At 37.0% G+C, this 19028-nt stretch overlaps 1 protein-coding gene across 1 annotated transcript in view; it reads right to left on the reverse strand.

Moving 5' to 3' along the window:
- LOC139959632 (ubiquitin carboxyl-terminal hydrolase 7-like) overlaps positions 1–19028 on the reverse strand; it is a 54968-nt gene that overhangs the window by 24102 nt on the left and 11838 nt on the right. Inside the window, exons 4-11 of the mRNA XM_071957411.1 lie at positions 18285–18380; positions 14513–14583; positions 13901–13965; positions 12704–12792; positions 11369–11477; positions 8306–8436; positions 1926–1980; positions 1174–1254 (exon numbers count right to left, since the gene is read on the reverse strand). Of these exons, the coding sequence (XP_071813512.1) occupies positions 1174–1254; positions 1926–1980; positions 8306–8436; positions 11369–11477; positions 12704–12792; positions 13901–13965; positions 14513–14583; positions 18285–18380 (697 nt within the window). The remainder of the gene's footprint in view (positions 1–1173; positions 1255–1925; positions 1981–8305; positions 8437–11368; positions 11478–12703; positions 12793–13900; positions 13966–14512; positions 14584–18284; positions 18381–19028) is intronic.

A 19028-nucleotide genomic window follows, 5' to 3' on the forward strand; every position in this document is an offset into this window, starting at 1 on the left:
GCTTCCCGTCAATCGAATCTTACAGATTTCAATCAAACAGCCACGCTTTTATCATCCACCATGTGTTAACAGTCCTGAGTATTCATGAACCCAGGCAAGATTTGTACATAAGCAACAAAGTTTAAATTCCGGTTAAAATTCCACGATGCCTGTATCGTCCACAGCAGGAAATATTAACCCCGCAATGATGTAAAATTCACAGACAAAGAAAGAAAATGTTTTCGTATAAGAAACAAGGTTCAAATATTGTACAAATCGGTAAACTTTAGCAACGCCCTTATCGAACACGATAGGATGAAAACGAAGAAACAGCACATGTAGACAAAACACATTCCCTCCTGAGCTAGATCTATTTGTGTTATAAAAGGAGGACTTTTCGGAGAAGTCTTTATGTAGACCATCTGGTTGGTGTCAACGTTGTCCGTAAGCTTCATATCACAGACGACAGGGAGGGCCACATGAATTATGCAACAATATTAGAAAATAATGACTTCTAAATCAACCGTCTTTAACCGTACATTCAATATTAGATCATGTGCAAGCGTTATTTTCATTTTCTGAATACTGAAAAGCGACGCTCCTATAATGTGACAGTCGGTAGAATGATTCTTAAACCGACAATTTTTTTTTTTTTTCGCTTCTGATTTAATTTTTTTCAGAGCCCGAGAGCTTATTTATTATTTATCAGCCGGTCGTTATTTCACGTAACGATTTTCTCAAAATGCTTTTCATAAGCGTCCAATCAATCCATTCTAGAAGTAAGCTCTCCCTGTTTTAAAGAGGATGACATTAAAACATACAGGTCATACCTTGAAAATATCTGATCAAGAAATGATATTAAAGGAGATACAGACCCAACCATTATCTTTACCTTATATGAGAGATCTTTGTCATGAACAACTCCCCCCCCCCCCCCAAAAAAAAAACATCTAAAAAAAACAAAATCTAGATCTGTTTGGGAGATATGCTTTAAAAATGTACAATACTCGTGTCTGAGGGCTGTTATCTCATAAATATTTGATGTCATGGTGCAACTACTTAGGTGTGAAACATTTTATTTTCTCTTTGTTTTTCATTTCTTATTTTCAAATCCAGACCCACCTCCCCCTTCCCCCTCAATCTCTCTGGTCACTTCCCCACCCCATGACAGTTATAAAGACTCAATCTACTTACAATCATTTTGCCTTCAAAGACCTTTGGAATGATTCCTTCCACGCAGGTACTCTTCATTTTACTCTCAATGTTATCCAGGAGCTGGAAGAAGGAAAATATTACAAGTAATCTTGCTCTAACTGTACTGCTTTAAAGGGCTAATTTATAGAGCTGTATCCTTTCATGTGGACCCAGTCAATGATGGGAGTGTCCAATTCATAGAGGGTTCAATTCCTAAAGGGTCCAATTCCTAAAGGGTCCAATTCCTAAAGGGTCCAATTTCCTAAAGAGTCCAATTCCTCAAAGATCCTCAAGATCAACTTCACAGGGCTCAGAATTATGAGAGATATTACAGTGTTAATGCTGCCAAGGCATATTAAACTAAGTATTTCAGTCACTTTAACTGATGATCCTCAGATGTTTAAAGGGGCATTTCCAAAAAGTAATAAGTGTTACAGAAACACAACCTGGACTGATAGTGCAGTGTTTTGTAACAAGTTTTGTAACACATTCAAACTTAATTTTGTGCCAAAAGTAATACATTATAGGCCTCTACATGATGAGCAGAAAACATCATCAATTTAGCCCAAAGGGACCGGTCTTGTATCAAGGCCATGCAGTGTATTATTAGGTAAGAATAATTTACCTGAAGGGTAGCCATTCAGATCTCTGTCAAAGCAATTTGCTTACTTTACTTTTTGGCTTAATTTGCATATATTCATGAGGGCATGAATATACATATATGCATGAGATAATAAACCATGCATACTTACTACTCTACAGAACTCTTGTACGTCATGCTGCATAAATGAATCGAGTGTTTCCCAACTGAAAAGACAAAAGTATGCCAAAAAAATAATCGTTACCAGATTAAACCTCCTATTTTCTGGCAGACCTTTTATTGAAAAGATGTCAAATATTTGATGTTAAATTTTTAAGCAATAATTTGCCAATAACCATTTCCATTAATTGGAAGATGCTAAGGTTACTCTATTATAAGCCAGAATGTTTGTGATTAATTTCTAATTTTTAAGATCTTTTCTCCTTGCAACACAGAATAGAAAGAAAACTTAATGAAACTTGCTGCAAGACTTCACTTTCAAACACAAGCAGTGCCTCTCCTAACGAGGAGGTGAGGACAACAAACATTTTTTATATTTGAACAGAAAATGCTACACTTCATACAATTTCTTGTATCCCACATAACACGTTCCAAATGACATGTGCACAGTATTGCTGTACAACCTACAGGGAAAAGGTTGGATTTTAAAGTTATCGCTTATTATTTCGATTGTGTAAAAGTAAGTTGGCCTGACGTTTCGTTCCTAGCAGGATTTTCTTCAAACGCTAATTGACAAGTAACAGTAACAGAAGGGACAAAAACACGCACAGAAAACAGACAGGTTACTGAGCATCGTGAACACAATGAGATAGATGTAAGGGAATTAGTGGACAAGGGATGGAGAGAAGAAATTTATTTCCATTATCACAAAATACATAAGTTGCTTTCAATATTAAATACATCATTTTTTCAGATGATTTTATTTCTTTCTTTAGGCAAAGGTAAAGTTTCACACTACTCACATTAAATAAACCTGATCAAACTGTAAATTAAAACATCATTCATGCATCCCTAGTTGTCATGACATAACACGTTCCTGCGATCATGCTCAGAGGAACTTGTGAGAAAACAGTCAAACCATATCCGAAATTACTCTTCCTAAAATGAAATTACATTGATGTTTCAGTTGCTTTGCAAGATAAACATACATCACAAGAATGTTCTCACATATGATACTGTCATATTATTCGGGACTCTGTGCCTGATTGATGAGGAAGACTTTATATTGTCGATATTATTCGGGACTCTTTGCCTAATTTGATGAGATGGACTGAAACTTTCAAGTATTCTTTACATCTTCTGTCTCATTTATTTTTGTCGCTATCACATTTCGCAAAAATAACACCATTCTTTTCCCAGGGTGCACACACTTTCCTTCTGGAATAACCTGACCTTTAAAACTTTCCCCAGAGGTATGTTAACTTACAAGGGATGATAAGAAATTAATATCACCATGGTAACAGATAGCCTGTTAGGAGAATAGAGCTATGATGTTACACAATTACACCACATAGGATTTAGGAAGCAGTAAATCTTAAACACACTGCACTTAAAAATGATTCTACCAAAGAGATGTACAGGCTGCATAGGGAACTAGTGTGCAGACTGTGTGTTCATACACATAGTGTAAACTATCTATTGTGGCTGTGAGCAGTACATGCTACATAGGGAAACAGTGTACATGTATACTGTGTGTTCATACACATCTAGTGTAAACTATCAAATGTGGCTGTGAGCAGTACTTGCTACATAGGGTAATAGTGTGTAGACTATGTGTTCATACACATAGTGTAAACTATCTATTGTGGCTGTGTCAGCACTCAGCAGTAATGCTAAAGGATTTTCACCTTTTCATGGAAAACAATTTTCCTGTTTTTATGGAAAACATATTGTTGCACACCCTTGTCCTATTAAACCTGCATGTCCTCTGCACCCCCACCACAGTCCACCTTGTCAAATTTTCTAGTCTCTATAATTGCTATTACGTTTGGCTCCTGTGAACAAATGGAAGTCCTAGCTGGTATTACAGCTGTCAAATGAAAACCTCTGCAAATGAAAAGAACAAAACTGCTGGAGAACTTGAGTAAGTATGTGTAAAAGTGAAACCTTGTGTGTGCATTTTAATGTTGCTAATACCCAAACCAAGAAAGTGTAACCTATTTCCTTACGTTGAGAAGAAAAAAACTGATTAAACGATGAATAATTGTTGTTATCACTTTTAAAGTTCTAATACATTCAGCTTCTAATTTCAAGAAATTGAAAACTGAGATCAGACTATAGTCCTGTGAAACAGAAAACGGAATTTGCGAGTTGTAAATTAGTGGAAAACAGTAATGAGTAAGTGCTCAAATTAAAGTGATCGTGTTTCTAGATCTTACGTGAGCGTCCGAGTGGATTTACAAAAGAATAAAAAAATCTCAACAGATAGTTAGCCATGCATCTAGCTGACACTAATTGGAGCACAAATAGGCAAAATTGTGAAGAGTAACGCTCTTTCAATCATTCCTGATCTTACAAGGCATATTGTAATTTTGATGCATTGGCCTGCTAGATTGGGCACTCAAACCCTTCAAATCTGGTACCATTTCCACGTCCCTACAATCAATGTTTTGTCCCACAATTCCTTTCAAATGTAGATGCCTTGACCAGGCCACAACAATTGTCCCCCCTCTATTCACATAAAAATATGCTTACACTATTATACGCAAGTTTTTAAGGATTACTACAACTTTTATACCAAAGTGACATAAATATGGCATTTCCAGTAGATGAGCAGTTTGATGACAAGATTTCTTTATTATTCTCTCTCTGTCGAAGAATTATTTCAAAAATGTATCCGGCCAAAAAGGGGATTGACTTTCTAAGAGTTTGCTTCCAAATCGAGCCAAATGAATAAGTTTTAACTACTAGTAAAGATCGTAAACTAACTCTTCCCGGAGGAAGAGGGGGAAAAAATCTGGAATTCTAATTTATTTCAAGACATGGACTGATTCCTGATGTCACTGTATCAAATCTTACTGAAGCCAAAGAATAATTTAATTGTCAACTGGGATGATATATGTAACAGGTTACCATAGCAACAAAGACCTAAATGATCTCCCAATTGGACTGTAAAGAATATATTTCTTGTTTTTTTTTCTCTTTTCTCCATACCAGATAGTCACGTGTCTTCCCTGATTTGTAAAACATCTGTTCATTATCAAACCTGTTTTCTCCAAATTACTCTTGAGGCTTCGTAAGAACCTGCAGTTCACTAATTTCAATGCATTCCAATAAAACACTTCAAAAAATTAACGATGATTGACGATATCCACCCAAAGCTTTGGTGTGCATATCACGTATAAACAGGTAACTACCTGCAGAGAACAATTCATTGTTACGTTTGTTTCGTAGAAAAAAATTTAAAAGCTTATCGTTCCCTTTCTCATGTCATTCTAAGGAATTGTTTGTAAATGCTGCAACGTGTAAAAAGCATTGTAGATTACAATAAGAAAAAAAATAAAGAAAAGAGTTAACTTTCTGCTATGTCAGCTCAGTGTCATGCCCCACCTCAGAATTATAAAGAACTGTTTAGCCATAACCTAGCCATTCCATTCGGGGGTTTTTTTTTTTCTTTTTTCTTTTTTCTTTTTTTTTTTCTTCAAAAGGCCTTTACATACAGAGCTGCTCATTGTACCCAGTGTGGAGTATTGGATGCTTGTACTATAATTTCCTTAGATATCTTTCAATCCTTGTTCGTTTTGTTGTTTGTTTGTTCGTTTTGTTTGTTGTTCATTTTGTTTGTTTGTTTGTTTGATCATACACTTGACAATTAACTTTTGCAGAAAAAATTGCTGAAACTTTAAAAAAAAAATTGTTTTAAATGTCCACACATAACCAAACAAATCCTCAGAATAACTATAGATTCTTTTGTGTAAATGAACAGAAAGAACCAAGGTTCTTGGCAAAAAGAAACAAAATTTTAGAAACTAATTGTGTAGAGTGCAGATTAAATTTAAAGAAAATGATGTTCCATTCATAAAACGATCAAAGAACCTCCAAGATTGAAGAATCATAGAATCTGGAACCTTTTTCACAATGCAAATATTTGCAGACAAACAATTGTCTACAGAGTTTGACAAAACGAGAAGATTACATTTGTGTATACAAATTGCCATGGAATGAACCGAGACACAAAAAAAGCTGAAAAAGAAACATCCATGCTGTCCAATTTCAAGAGAAGAAGATTGACAACAGTTTCATTATACAGGCCCTCGGGGTATTTATTACTGGTGATGGTACCGGCAATGTCATGAAGGTAACCAAATCGTCGTCTGTAGCTAGAAAGAGGAGGGTGATGATGTTCAAGCGATACATTCAAACATCCTCGGAAACACGAAATACAATTAATCCTCGTCACGCTGCCCCAGGGGTTCAATTTATAGTCAGTGCAGTAGAGATGGGGGAAAAGTAATATCACGGAAGACACGCAAGAGCAAGAGTCAGACAACACAGTTGAACAACAGTTAGATATATGGAAAAGGAGGGAACCTTAAAGTGGCCATGACACGAAAATTTCAACGTCCTGTCTTTTTGTGATCCATCTAAGCATGCTCTCTAGAACATATATCAACCATTCTGCCAGTTAAAACTTTGATTTTTCCCTTCGAAATTGAGATTTAATTTACCCTCTTCGGGCTTGAAAAGTTCGTTCGGCTGAAAATTTTCCTAATCTCATGACGTCATGTGACGTCATGTTATGAACACGATTTGGCATTCGCTGATTCATCCAAACACATATCATACTTACAGTACGACAAGTGTACATAAATACACAAAACAATCGATAACAAGTCGGCACGAAATCAGATCGAAATTTCCCATGGAATGTCAGATTTAGAACCAAATGCGGCAACCAAAGTTCAAAGTGATAGTGGTTCTTCACCAGGCAGTGAAATAGGGCTATAATTAGAGTGCCCTTTCTCATATTCAAAGCAGAAAGTGAAGGCGATGATCATGCCAATATTGAACCGAACGTTGAGGGTGGACCTGAGGTGTTAGAACTGTATCAGCTCGAGTCTGTTAAACGAGCCGAAATTGAAGCTCCACAACATATCGAAGAACAAACCCGTTCGGAACTATTGCAAGGAACATACAACATGGTAAGAATTTATAAACGAAGCATTTAAAAACAAAATCCAGTCCATTTTGTGCATGTGTTGTTGGAATTCGCGGAACTCCCTAAACCGTATTGTGCGTTGTGTTACGGTGACTTACAACCCATATGTACAGTGTGTTGGCTATGTATTCATACATGTACAAGGCTAGCCACTTGCCACATTGGAGGTTTCCTGTTCTCCAATCGGGTCTTCGGAGTTTTTAATGTGGAATACTTGACAGAAGAATGACTCGTTTATGTCGACCCGTTAAAGCCCATTAGTTTTATTTCATAAAAAAAGGAGGGATCATAGTATGCGTTCGTGAAGTGTTCACTACATTCGGAGCTGTATACTGGCTAGGCCCAGTGAAATCGGCGCTGGTCTTTTGCACTAACTTGGTCATAATAGCCGTGTTTTTTTTCGTCCTTCGGCCATGGATGAAGGCTAATTGCATGGGTTATGATATTTATGCAGCCCCCAACAACACAACGGACCGGCATTTCTCTCGGATAGTTTACAACAGTTGTAAAACAAACTTGAAATTTCTAACGATATAGCATAATACAGTGGTTGTTCTCTCAGTGTAAATGTGCGTGTATATGGAACGGTATGATCGTCGCGCATCCGGTACATGCCTGGGCTTGGCACTTGTGTTCCTAACATGACGTCATCATTGTCTTGTTGTGAAATCGCATTTTCAGATATCTATTTTCGGATGCGAATATTAAAACGTTAATTAATAATTAGTCCTTGAGGTTTTCAAGGTGATGAGGATAGTTTTGAACATAGATTTTCTCATAGATTCAGAGGAAGTTACTCTCGATTAGTTGGATTTTTCGTGTCATGGCCTCTTTAAAGATTGAAACGATTCTGTGGAAGGTACAGAATGAATGAATGGATAAACAAACTCAAAAAAGTAGAGTGTGAAAGTACAGAATGAATGGGTAAACAAACTCAAAGATGTAGAGAGAGCAGTTTCATGCGGAAAATATCATCAAAAAATCCTTAAATGTCTCAACATTTCTGTGGGGGATGACATAGAAAAAGGGGTTGGTTGATCACTCAGTCTACCCTACCATATCCCCCCACCCCCACCCCTCTCCCACTCCTTTTTTTTTTACTGTAACAGTTAGAAACATTACATTCTTGCCCAGTAGGAAAGTTACTTGTTTTCTTTGATCCTTCAGTAATAACATTAAAACTCCCAGTAAACTACTTTTGGCAACATTTAGCAATTTTTGGGTTACCGCAGTAAAATTTATAGAGGCACTTACAGATCTAGGCCCTGAAAACCATGAACTTAACAATACTGTTAAATATTTAGCCATAAAGAAAAAATAAAATAAAACACTGTTAGGAGAGTTACTATAGAATTTTGGCTGGATAATCTTACCCAAATGACTTGGTGAGCTTCTTTGTGCTAACGGGCTTGTCACTGTGTTGTAACTCATAGAAGACCCTCTGCAGGGCTAACGGGACGCTGCGGCTTGAATCGTCATTCTCAGTAGGCATCAAGTAAACGGCCTGAAGGGGGCGGGGAGAAACAAACATAGAGGAATACATTGAATGTGATATTAAATGAATAGTCCAGGTCAAAATTTATTTTTGATGCATTAAAGAGGAACACAATCTAAGCATTCTGGTGAAATTTGCATTCAATTCCTATGAACCGTTTTGACATAATGACAGTAATGCGACGTCATTGTTGCACACTGATACATAATGTTTTGTTTTCCTTTGAAATTTACATCTAATTTTATATTCCACAATTGGATGCATCCATAATGTGAATGTACCATAGGTATTGGTATTTTATAAACTACACATCCGCTTTAGACAAACTAGTAACCCTATCCAATCTAGGTCAAATCAATAGACTGAAAAATAAAGTTAAATTCAAATGGATATGCAAGGAAAATTGAATCTACATTCTAGACTTATCCCTGTTTCAATTTCTTGTTCTAAAACTCTATGTGGCTAGGTTGTTCCAAGGCAGTTTTTTTTTTTTTGCAGGATAGACCTGTGTCTTTGTGACTTCTGAAAATGGACCACATGAGATAAGTGGTCTTCCTAGCAGGCATTCTTCATTAGATTCCTTCTCCTTTAACTATATTGACTTGTTTTTTTTTCACCCTTGAAATGCAATACAATCTGCATTATCGAATTGACAGCCAATGTACTTTGAGTTTAATCGAACCGCATGTTTTTTTGGGAGGATAAGTGTATTATTTCTGTCTTGCTATCTATGTATAAATTATTTATGAACTATCAAAGCAGAACAAAGGTAACTTCAGATTATTAGTCACTTCAATTGTCAGATACCTTCCTGGGAAATTCACCAAGAATTAGAAACTATCATTTTAACAATGCCTTACAGGTTAATGATTTTTACAATCTAGTTTCGCTCAGGATGTTGTTTGTATCTTCTCTTCTAACACACAGAGAAAAGAAAAATACAGCAATTTTCTTGAAACTGTCAACTTTAACAACTGGAATGTTTCCCATTTAAGGCAGTCTCTCACATAGAATGGAAGATATCAAATTATTTTCATATCTACTTGACCAAAAATTGCATGGACGAACCAGCAAAACTTGCAGTCCATCATTTTTGTTACTATTTTTACAGCAGCAGTAAACAATGTAGAGCTGTTTTCTTTGTATTTGTGTTTCCTATCTACAATGGCTGACGATGAGTTTTCTCAAAGCTGTAAAAATCTGTTAGATGCCTTCACAAAATTACATCCAAGAAGGAATATTGAACATTCATGTGTAGCAACGCATGCAACATCTGATGTGGGTTTTACTAAGAGGGTGCGACATATTTTGAGACTCACCGATTGTTTTTTTTCACTGCAGCAATATGAGCCCTTGATGATGAAGGAACCCTAAGTTTGCAATGTCTTTTCTGAGCTAATAAAGTATCATATTGAATTAAATGGGGACAGTCAGTGTGGTTTCTCACACATTCACCTAGTCATCTACAACTCAAAACCTTAACAGATTAGTGCTAACTGCTTATGCATAAAAGACAAAAAATACCTGACATACCGAGGCAACCCTAACACACAGACCTAAGGACCCTAACACACAGACCTAAGGACCCTAACACACAGACTAAGGACCCTAATACACAGACCTATGGACCCTAACACACAGACCAAGGACCCTAGCACACAGACCTAAGGACCCTAACACACAGACCTAAGGACCCTAACATACAGACCTAAGGACCCTAACACACAGACCTAAGGACCCTAACACACAGAACTAAGGACCCTAACAAACAGACTAAGGACCCTAGCACACAGACCTAAGGACCCTAACACACAGACCTAAGGACCCTAACACACAGACCTAAGGACCCTAACACACAGACCTATGGACCCTAACACACAGAACTAAGGACCCTAACAAACAGACTAAGGACCCTAGCACACAGACCTAAGGACCCTAACACACAGACCTAAGGACCCTAACACACAGACCTAAGGACCCTAACACACAGAACTAAGGACCCTAACACACAGACCTAAGGTTTTCAAGCCGTGCATGTGAGAGCCTATGTACGACTGTACTGTGCAGCAATGATTCTCTCATGCAATACAACAGTTGCATATAAATGTCTGCTACTAAATTTAATGGTAACGTCTGGATTTAACCCTTCAGTGGACACATGTACAAAATACTTTACAATGTCTCGCTAATCATGCAAGACCAAACACTCAGTGGGGGAGCTTTCCTGCCATTTTTATTGTTTTATGGGCTATGTTTCAACAGCCATCCAGGTCTCATGTAGCTTTGAGAATTTACACAGTCTGTAAGGGAAGCACACAGCACTGGCCACATTGCACAAGAATATATTGTAGATTCTAATGACAAAAACTTCTGAAGAAACAAGATGAAAATAAACTTAGAGAATCCTGCTTAGGTTAGAGGTAATTGACAGAAGAGCCATCTAGGAAATGTAATTCCTTCTCTCAAACAATCACCTTTTGAGGATCAATTGAAATGAAGTGCCTTACACATTAAATCACATCTAATGAATAATGCAAGAAAAATTGACATGCCGATATTGATATTGGTTATTTTGCCTTCCAGAATATTGATTAAAAAATGTTAGGGGATGACATTAGGCACAAAAATCATTTTTGAAAAATGTTGCAACGTTGTTAAGGCCTGCACTAAGGAGCAAAATTCATCATCAATTTACCATTTGAGGAGAATTCCATAGATTTAGCATTTATTCCATGCTGAATATCACACGCCAACCAGAATGGCTTTAGAAGACCATTATTACCACTCGAGTTTGTTTTCTCATTTCCGTGACTTTGACACATCAAGACTGACAATCTTCACCTTACATAATTTCTTTCGGACAGGATATCCATGGGGATCTTGTCAACATGTTTAATTTCTTTAAAATCAACATCTTACAGTAGGTCTGGCAAAGACTAACCTTTCTGAGTTTATTGGTAAAGAAGAGGCATTGAAGAAGAGAATTCATGTAGCATGTTGCTCCTTGGTTCTTCAGACCAACATGGCCGGTCAACTTCTTTGAATCCCAGCTAGAAAAAAAGAGTGAAAAAGAAACCGTCCATTTTTGCTTCATTGTGATTCAAATTATGGTCAGAACATGAGAAACAATTACAGTGGGAATTGGGAATGGTCTGTGTGTAAAAAAGAAAATTACTTTCAAACATCAATGACAGTGTAATCAAACAAGGATATCATCTCACATGTATGTTTCTATCTGTTTGTTTCCATTTTTCTTTTTGTCTTTTCTCCATCTTGAAATATATCCCAATCAATTAATTGGAAGGAATAATAAATAATAAATATTTATAGATCTCAACGTTTGCTAAACAAAATTTAAAGACAAGATAAGCTAGTGTTTACATTTTGCTATGGTAACAATCTTGAACATTTGTTAACTTTATTATAAAGAGGCTGCTTGTTTCCAAGTTTGTTTGTTTTTAAATTTATTTTTGTCTATTCTCTCCAGTTTGAAATCCACATCACAGTCAATTATTTGGAAGGAATAAATGAATATTTATAAATGTCAAAGGTAATAAAGAATATACTATAATAAGAATATTAAGCCTATAGGAGTAGAAACTGTTGCATATTTTGTGATTTCGTGTTGCAATTTGCCACTTTTTTTTTTTGTCCTTTCAATTTTGCTACGAGATAAGGAGTCAACTATTCCATGTATAAAGCAAACTGGAATATTCACTTTGTACATCATCGAGTGCTTTTTGTTGGTTTATATTTTAGTAACCTGTGGTACCTCATTCCAGGAACATGAAGCAGAAAAGAGAGATGGACCAGTCGGTAAAAGTTTCCGCTAACTCAGAACTAAAAGGTGTTTTATCTCAATGTGAGTAATGACTTCTGTGTCACTTCTGCTGTGACAAATCTTTTAAAAACTTCTACATAGACCAAGATCAAAAACATAAAACAGCATATGTGTTAGAATGTTTATCCATGGATTGCTACAAACTGAGTGGTGGAGTCCAACATGGGAATTGGTGGGAGGGGGTGGGTGTCCTTTGTACATAAAGGTGGTGATTTGCAAGGGGAATTTAACAAATCTGACCGATAAGGAAGGGAGGGCATTGACCGGAGGGCCCGGTCATAGAGGGCGCACAGTGTTAAGAGGTTACAAGTTCATTCTAGGCACGGTAGAAAGAGAGTAAGGTTGTGGGGGGACAGGTGAGCGAGAAGCGAAGTGAATTTGAAATATATTCCCATTGATCTGTGTGGTCTGTTCATGAGGTGCTGCAGTTCTTACCTGACTCCATGAGGAGCGTCGGCTGTCACATGAGCTTCCAGGATGATAGTGTCATCTTTAACAAATCCCTTCTCCTCGTCTAACATTTCCTGGACAAGAGTAAGAAAGGTATGAGAGGGTCAGGAATAATAATTTCAATTTTAATTTTCTTTATTCCAGTATAAATTACAAAATTTATAAATCGGACACATAATAATGATACACAAGAGACGTAAAATGTACAAGCATGAAAGCATGAACAAATACGAAATAAGATGGAGGATTAGAAGGGTTTTTTTTTTTTTTTTTTTTTTTTTAGAATGAAAGATTTAAAAAGGATTAAAAAGATTACAACAGAGATACTAAGAACCCATTTTGAATAAAAAATGGCGGCTCTGTAGAGAAATGAGTTCTAAAAAAGCATAATTCTAAATTATACCCCACTCAGCGGCATTTAACAAGTAATGAATTGTAGGCGACACACAGTATTCCACTGCACACCTTTAACACATTGTATTTCGCAACGGGGCAAAAAAATACTCTGGTTTGCAGACTGATCAGGCCTCATGCTTCCAGAGAGTTTGTAGGTTGTCGCAAAGGTGAAGGTCCTCCAACCAATGCATTTTTAGCTTCTTGCATGATTTATTTGGAGGGCATGACAGGGGAGTTTTACCACAGCTAAGCAGATTGTTCTCTCGCTGGACAACCTCGGTGCTAGTTTTGGTCGTCTGACCTGACATTTAGTCATCTCGGACTGCCGGACAGACTGCACAATCTTTCATGATCTTGATCTGTCTTAACTGCCACCTGTTTACATAATTATGTTTTGTGATGCACATATGCGGATGGATAAACCTGTTTAATTATGGCTTGCATGTTGTCCTATTTTCACTTTGTCACAGGATGAGGCAGATCAATACCTTAGAGGCCAGTGTTCTGCCCCTTCCCCTTCCCCCTCCCTTCCAATTGGCTTACTTGCCACAAAACAAACTTGAAATCAGCATTTTAGTAGCTTATATTGACCTGATGCATACGTTACTAGCCTTAGGCAGGCAACAGAACCAAATAAATCAATTCAGCAATCTATTTCACATGGAACTGAAAAACAGCAAGAAAATCGCAAGAACGGTTGCCATGGAAATATTTGCATAGATGCCTAAAATGTAAATATGTTACTCTGAGGAGAACAGTAAAGAGTTCATCTCAAAACACACTTACATTCCATGAAAGGAAGTGGCTGAATCCCCAATCATTTTCTTTGAAGTAGAAGAGATGCATGATTTCTGTGAATAAAAATTAGACAAAAGACATGAAATATGATCATTATTAAACTGATTATAAAATTAGTACTACCACTGTGGGTAAAAAAGAGCATATACGATACAGTATATCTCATGAAAGGAAGATTTTGTTTCTTCCAAAAATTCATCACAAATTTACTATGAAATATCTCATTGCATTATCTTCTTGAGTTACTATTTAAAATATATTATAAAACATTGATGGCTGTTATATGTCATGCCATATATCTCGCATTCATAACTATTCTGTGGGCATACAAGTAAATGGTGGTTGCAATTACCTAACTCAGTTTTTGGAGAAGTCAAAACAGTGACATTTTAACCAAATTTTAGCCACAAAGTTTCACACTACCATTAATTATGGTTCGAGTGACAAGCAAAACCAGCAATGTACTACTTTAACTCTTGAATACACAAAGGCATTTTTAGAAAACTTTGGTGAAGTTCTAATGAAGTAATACAGTTAGTGGGAAAAGAGTTATAAAGTTGGTAAAAAAAAAACACAACTTGGGTGATTAATTTGACTTACTTCTGACGTGATCTTGACCACCGCTTTGATTTATCAACCTAAGTTCAGCTGTCGCCTGGCAAGACCAAGATCTGAAAAGAGAATACAAAGTGACATCAAGAGAAAAGTGTGTATAAAAATCTGCCACACACTGTCAGGCTGAACAACATCTCGCTTAAAACAAACTGACTGTCATGACCCAGTTTTCAACGGTCATCATACACCCAATCAAAATTCACTAAGATGGAGATCAATATCTGCAGCAAATGTAGTAACATTCTGTTACAAAGCCATTTAATCAATGGTAGTGGTAGCACACCTGCACTGGACGACTACCGAACCGTTTTCTAAGTTACATGGTCAAGTGGAGTCTGGTTCTCACTCAGTGAGATAGAACCAGTAACCAGGCAGGTTAAAAACAGTATAAGGACAATCAAATTATGTCTGCATCACCAGCTGTCCAGTTCTTTTCCAGCTACTTTAGGCTCCGGTAAAGTCACGAACAATGATCACCCAGTGGCTTGCATGTATAGGCAGCTCTACTCACACTGATATCTCATAGATGTGTGTGTGCGTATACATGGGTTTCAACAGTAAAAGCACATAAGAGGGGAGTGGGACAGAGAAATCAATGTCTGTAAACAGTAAAAAATCATGGCTATGTTTGTTTGTTGGTTGGGGTTTTTGTCTTTCTTTTTTCCCTTTTTCTCATTTTTCTTATTTTTTACCCCTATTTTTTTTCACTCCCCCCCACACCCCCATCACCCTTTTCCTGTTTTGTCTTCATTCTAAATTTGTTTATCAAGCAGTAATTGAATATGTTTCAAGCAGTATTTGAAGACTCATTCTACTATATGAGCACCAATATCAAACTCTCATACAGACTTATCGTTGTGATTTACCAACTTTGAACTAACGGACTAACCATCTGCTGCCTTGAATCTACACTGTACATCATATTCATATATTACAAGTGAACAGTAAGTGAAATTTTACAGAGCAATTTCACAAAACAATCATGTGATGATGCATGAGGGTCTTGTCAATGTCATATTACCCCCCCCCCCCCCCATCAAAGTTTTAATTAGGTGCAGACAGATACCCTACAGCAAATTTATTAAGGTTCTAATCTCTAGGTTCCGTCTCTTAGTTCCAGACAAATCCAATCTCTCATTACTGTATGCAGCAGGAGGGAAGTAATAGCTTCATTGTAAGGGATGATGGTTCAGCCCTCCTCTCTGGTACTGTAGACAGTTTGTCAGGGACTAATTCAGTGTTTTAACACTAAGGAAGGGGTGGAGAAACCCTGAAAGACAGCCATTGGGATTATGTGTAGACTCTGGATGATCACATGCAGTATATAAACATCAGAGAAAGTAAGATGACAGCGACTTCATCACCATTTAAATGGTATTCGGGAAGTAATAGCTTCATTGTAAGGGATGATGGTTCAGCCCTCTCTCTAGTACTGTAGACAGTTTTTCAGGGCCTAATTCAGTGTTTTAACACTAAACAAATCTTTAGTGTCTCATAAAATTTTGTCTATCACAAAATACTGTGGTTCCTGTGTAAAGAAACTTCTATATATACATCTTTACAACAACCGGAGGAGCCGGTCGCTGAGGGTGCACAGTGTTAAAAGATTACCAGGGCATACTAGACACGGTAGAATGAGGTGCTAAGGTTGTGGGGAGACAGGTAAGCGAGGAGCAAAGTAAATTAACAATTTCACCCCTTTTGCATGGTATTTTACTGGGTGAACTATTCCTTGGGGGTAAAGAAAGGAATATATATTCTGTCATTTTACTTTGTTCAAATGTGACTTCAGAAAGAATGGTCTACTGTAATCATTTAAAAAAAAATGAATCATTAAGTTACTGCAAACTTTAAAAGAAAACAAGCCACAAAAGAACAGGCAACTGATAAAAAGGAGCGATTCTTTAATAATATGTAACATTTTTTTTAATATTTAGTTCAAATGGAGGTGAAAACTTGACTACTGGAAGTTAATACATTACCCTGTACACTGCTATGGAAAATGAATATCAACCGTCATTGATTAAAAACAAAAAATGTTGATTCATCTCAAAAAGTTGCTTTACATACACTGATAATACATTTTTTTCCTTTTGAAACTATTTAGTGATATATTATTTGTGCTCCTACTGATAAAGTAATCTGATTGATGTGTGGAATGGGTAGATGTCACACAATGAGCCTAGCAAGTTTCAGTTACTGTATGCATGGCACACTTTTTTCCTGAGCAATGTAATTTGTCTGTCAATAAACATGTTTATTCTGCCCAATACTCTGGCCTTTACAGCACAGAAGTATATTTTGTTGAAGATCTTCTTCATCACAAATGTCAAAATTTAAATTAGAGAAAAGCCCTCCGGCATTTTGTTTGCTGTTTTTTTCTCACGCAGGTTGAACAGAGGTTCTGTAAAGACCTGAATTTCGAGTCTTGTTGCTGTTACATAAGTTGAAGGATACAGAGAGTGGGTAACTTAGACACTTTAAATGCAAAGAATATCATAAGAGCTAGTTGTTAAATCTGTTGGTTTTGAGTCAAAAAGGTTTACAAATTCTAGCAGAAATGGCCACTTTTTTTATAAATCAAAATACCTTCCTGTTTTTTTTTCTTACTTTTTTATTAAAACTAGGAACTTATAGAGCTCTTTCCAAAAATCTGCCATGCAAAGAATTTCCATTCTCTGTTTAAAAAATCTTTGATTGTACTGTGGAAGCAATCTTTTAACATCTTACTTCAAATACCTAGCTTTATGCCTCAGAGTTTTGAATACCTTCAATTATACTTCAGGCAAGTCTACAATTTTGTGTTCCAAGCATACTGTGGGCACTATAAAATGCAAAAAGATGGTAGAAATTTTGTTATCTGTGCCCCACAAGGTACATTGTCAGACAACCTACAGTTTGCGCTTTCTTCCTTATCTTACTCCTATCTGAGAGAGGCGGCATCGACGTCGGTATAAACCGCGGTTGGGAATGTGTGTAGACTTTGGATTACATGCTGTATATATATCAGAGAGTAAGATGACAGCAACTTCATCACCATTTAAAGGGTATTCAGAACAGCAGATTTCAAAGGTGGGGGAGGAGTGATGAATATAGGGGAGGGGTGAAAAAACCCTGAAAGACCGCGGTTGGGATTATGTGTAGACTTTAATGATTACATGCAGTATATACACATCAGAGAAAGTAAGATGACAGCGACTTCATCACCATTTAAATGGTATTCAGAACAGCAGATTTCAAAGGTGGGGGGGGGGGAATATGGGAGGGATGGAGAAACCCTGAAAAACAGCGGTTGGGGTTATGTGTAGACTCTGGATCATTACATACTGTATATATACATCAGAGAAAGTAACAAGACAGCGACTTCATTCAGAACAGCAGATTTCAAAGGTGGGGGAAGGGGAATATAGGGGAGGGGTGGAGAAACCCTGAAAAACAGCGGTTGGGGTTATGTGTAGACTCTGGATGATAGCATGCTGTATATATCAGAGAAAGTAACAAGACAGCGACTTCATCACCATTTAAATGACCATCTCATATCCCTTGTTCACTCCCTCTTCTTATCCCCCCTTCCCCTCACCTCTCTCCCCCCCCCCAAACATCACCAAAAGAAGACATGCAACTGATTGACAAAAACATTTCAGGAGACGTAACAACAACTTGGCATTTTAAGTACCACCCAACCTACTTTTCTTTTCCTATCTATACAAACATGTTTTTTTTTTCTTCGTGGGGGGTGGGTGGGGGGCCAACTTACTGTGATTCAGATTCTCCATTGCACTGCAGGAAAAAGCCGAGGCTCTTTGATGGTCTATCTCCACTTTGAGTGGTTCGTAACATTGCCATGATCTTCCTGCATGAGAGAGAGAAAGAAAGAAAGCAAAAGAATATTAACGGCTACTTTTCTGCGAAACATATCTGAATCAACTTCGCTGTGTTTAAAAATGAGACCGTAACTAATGAGTGCACTTTTTTATCGGTGAGCATTTTGTACCAAAATACGCACCTTTCTCCTACTCAGGGAGTTACAACACTATTTAATTTTGCATGGCACTTTTTTTCGTTGTTGTAAATTTTACCACAAAAGAAATGATATTCATTTTTAATGGAAATACATGCCATCAGTAGCATTGAACTATTTAACATGTGTGTAATGCATGGAGCAAATTGTGTATCACTTACAGTAGGTATGCTTTAGCCTTCCATGTGTAAAAAATTAACTGCTTTGAGAAACAGAAGATGAAAAGGCAATGATATGTACTTACAGTACCTCATGCAAACATGAGCACACATCAAATGACAATTTCAATGACTGTGAAGGGTCTCTTGACAAACAAAGGCCTCTCATAAGAACAATGTTACATCCTACTAAACTTGCAAGGCCTGATTCTTTGGTACAATGTACAGATCATGATATCAAAAGAATTTTGGGGAAACAGCAAAATCTCTTACTAGACTGAATTCTTTGCCACATGTTTGCATTATGTTCTAAGAACTTTAA

The sequence above is a fragment of the Apostichopus japonicus genome, chromosome 19 (assembly GCF_037975245.1).
Source record: "Apostichopus japonicus isolate 1M-3 chromosome 19, ASM3797524v1, whole genome shotgun sequence".
Lineage (NCBI taxonomy): Eukaryota > Metazoa > Echinodermata > Holothuroidea > Aspidochirotida > Stichopodidae > Apostichopus > Apostichopus japonicus.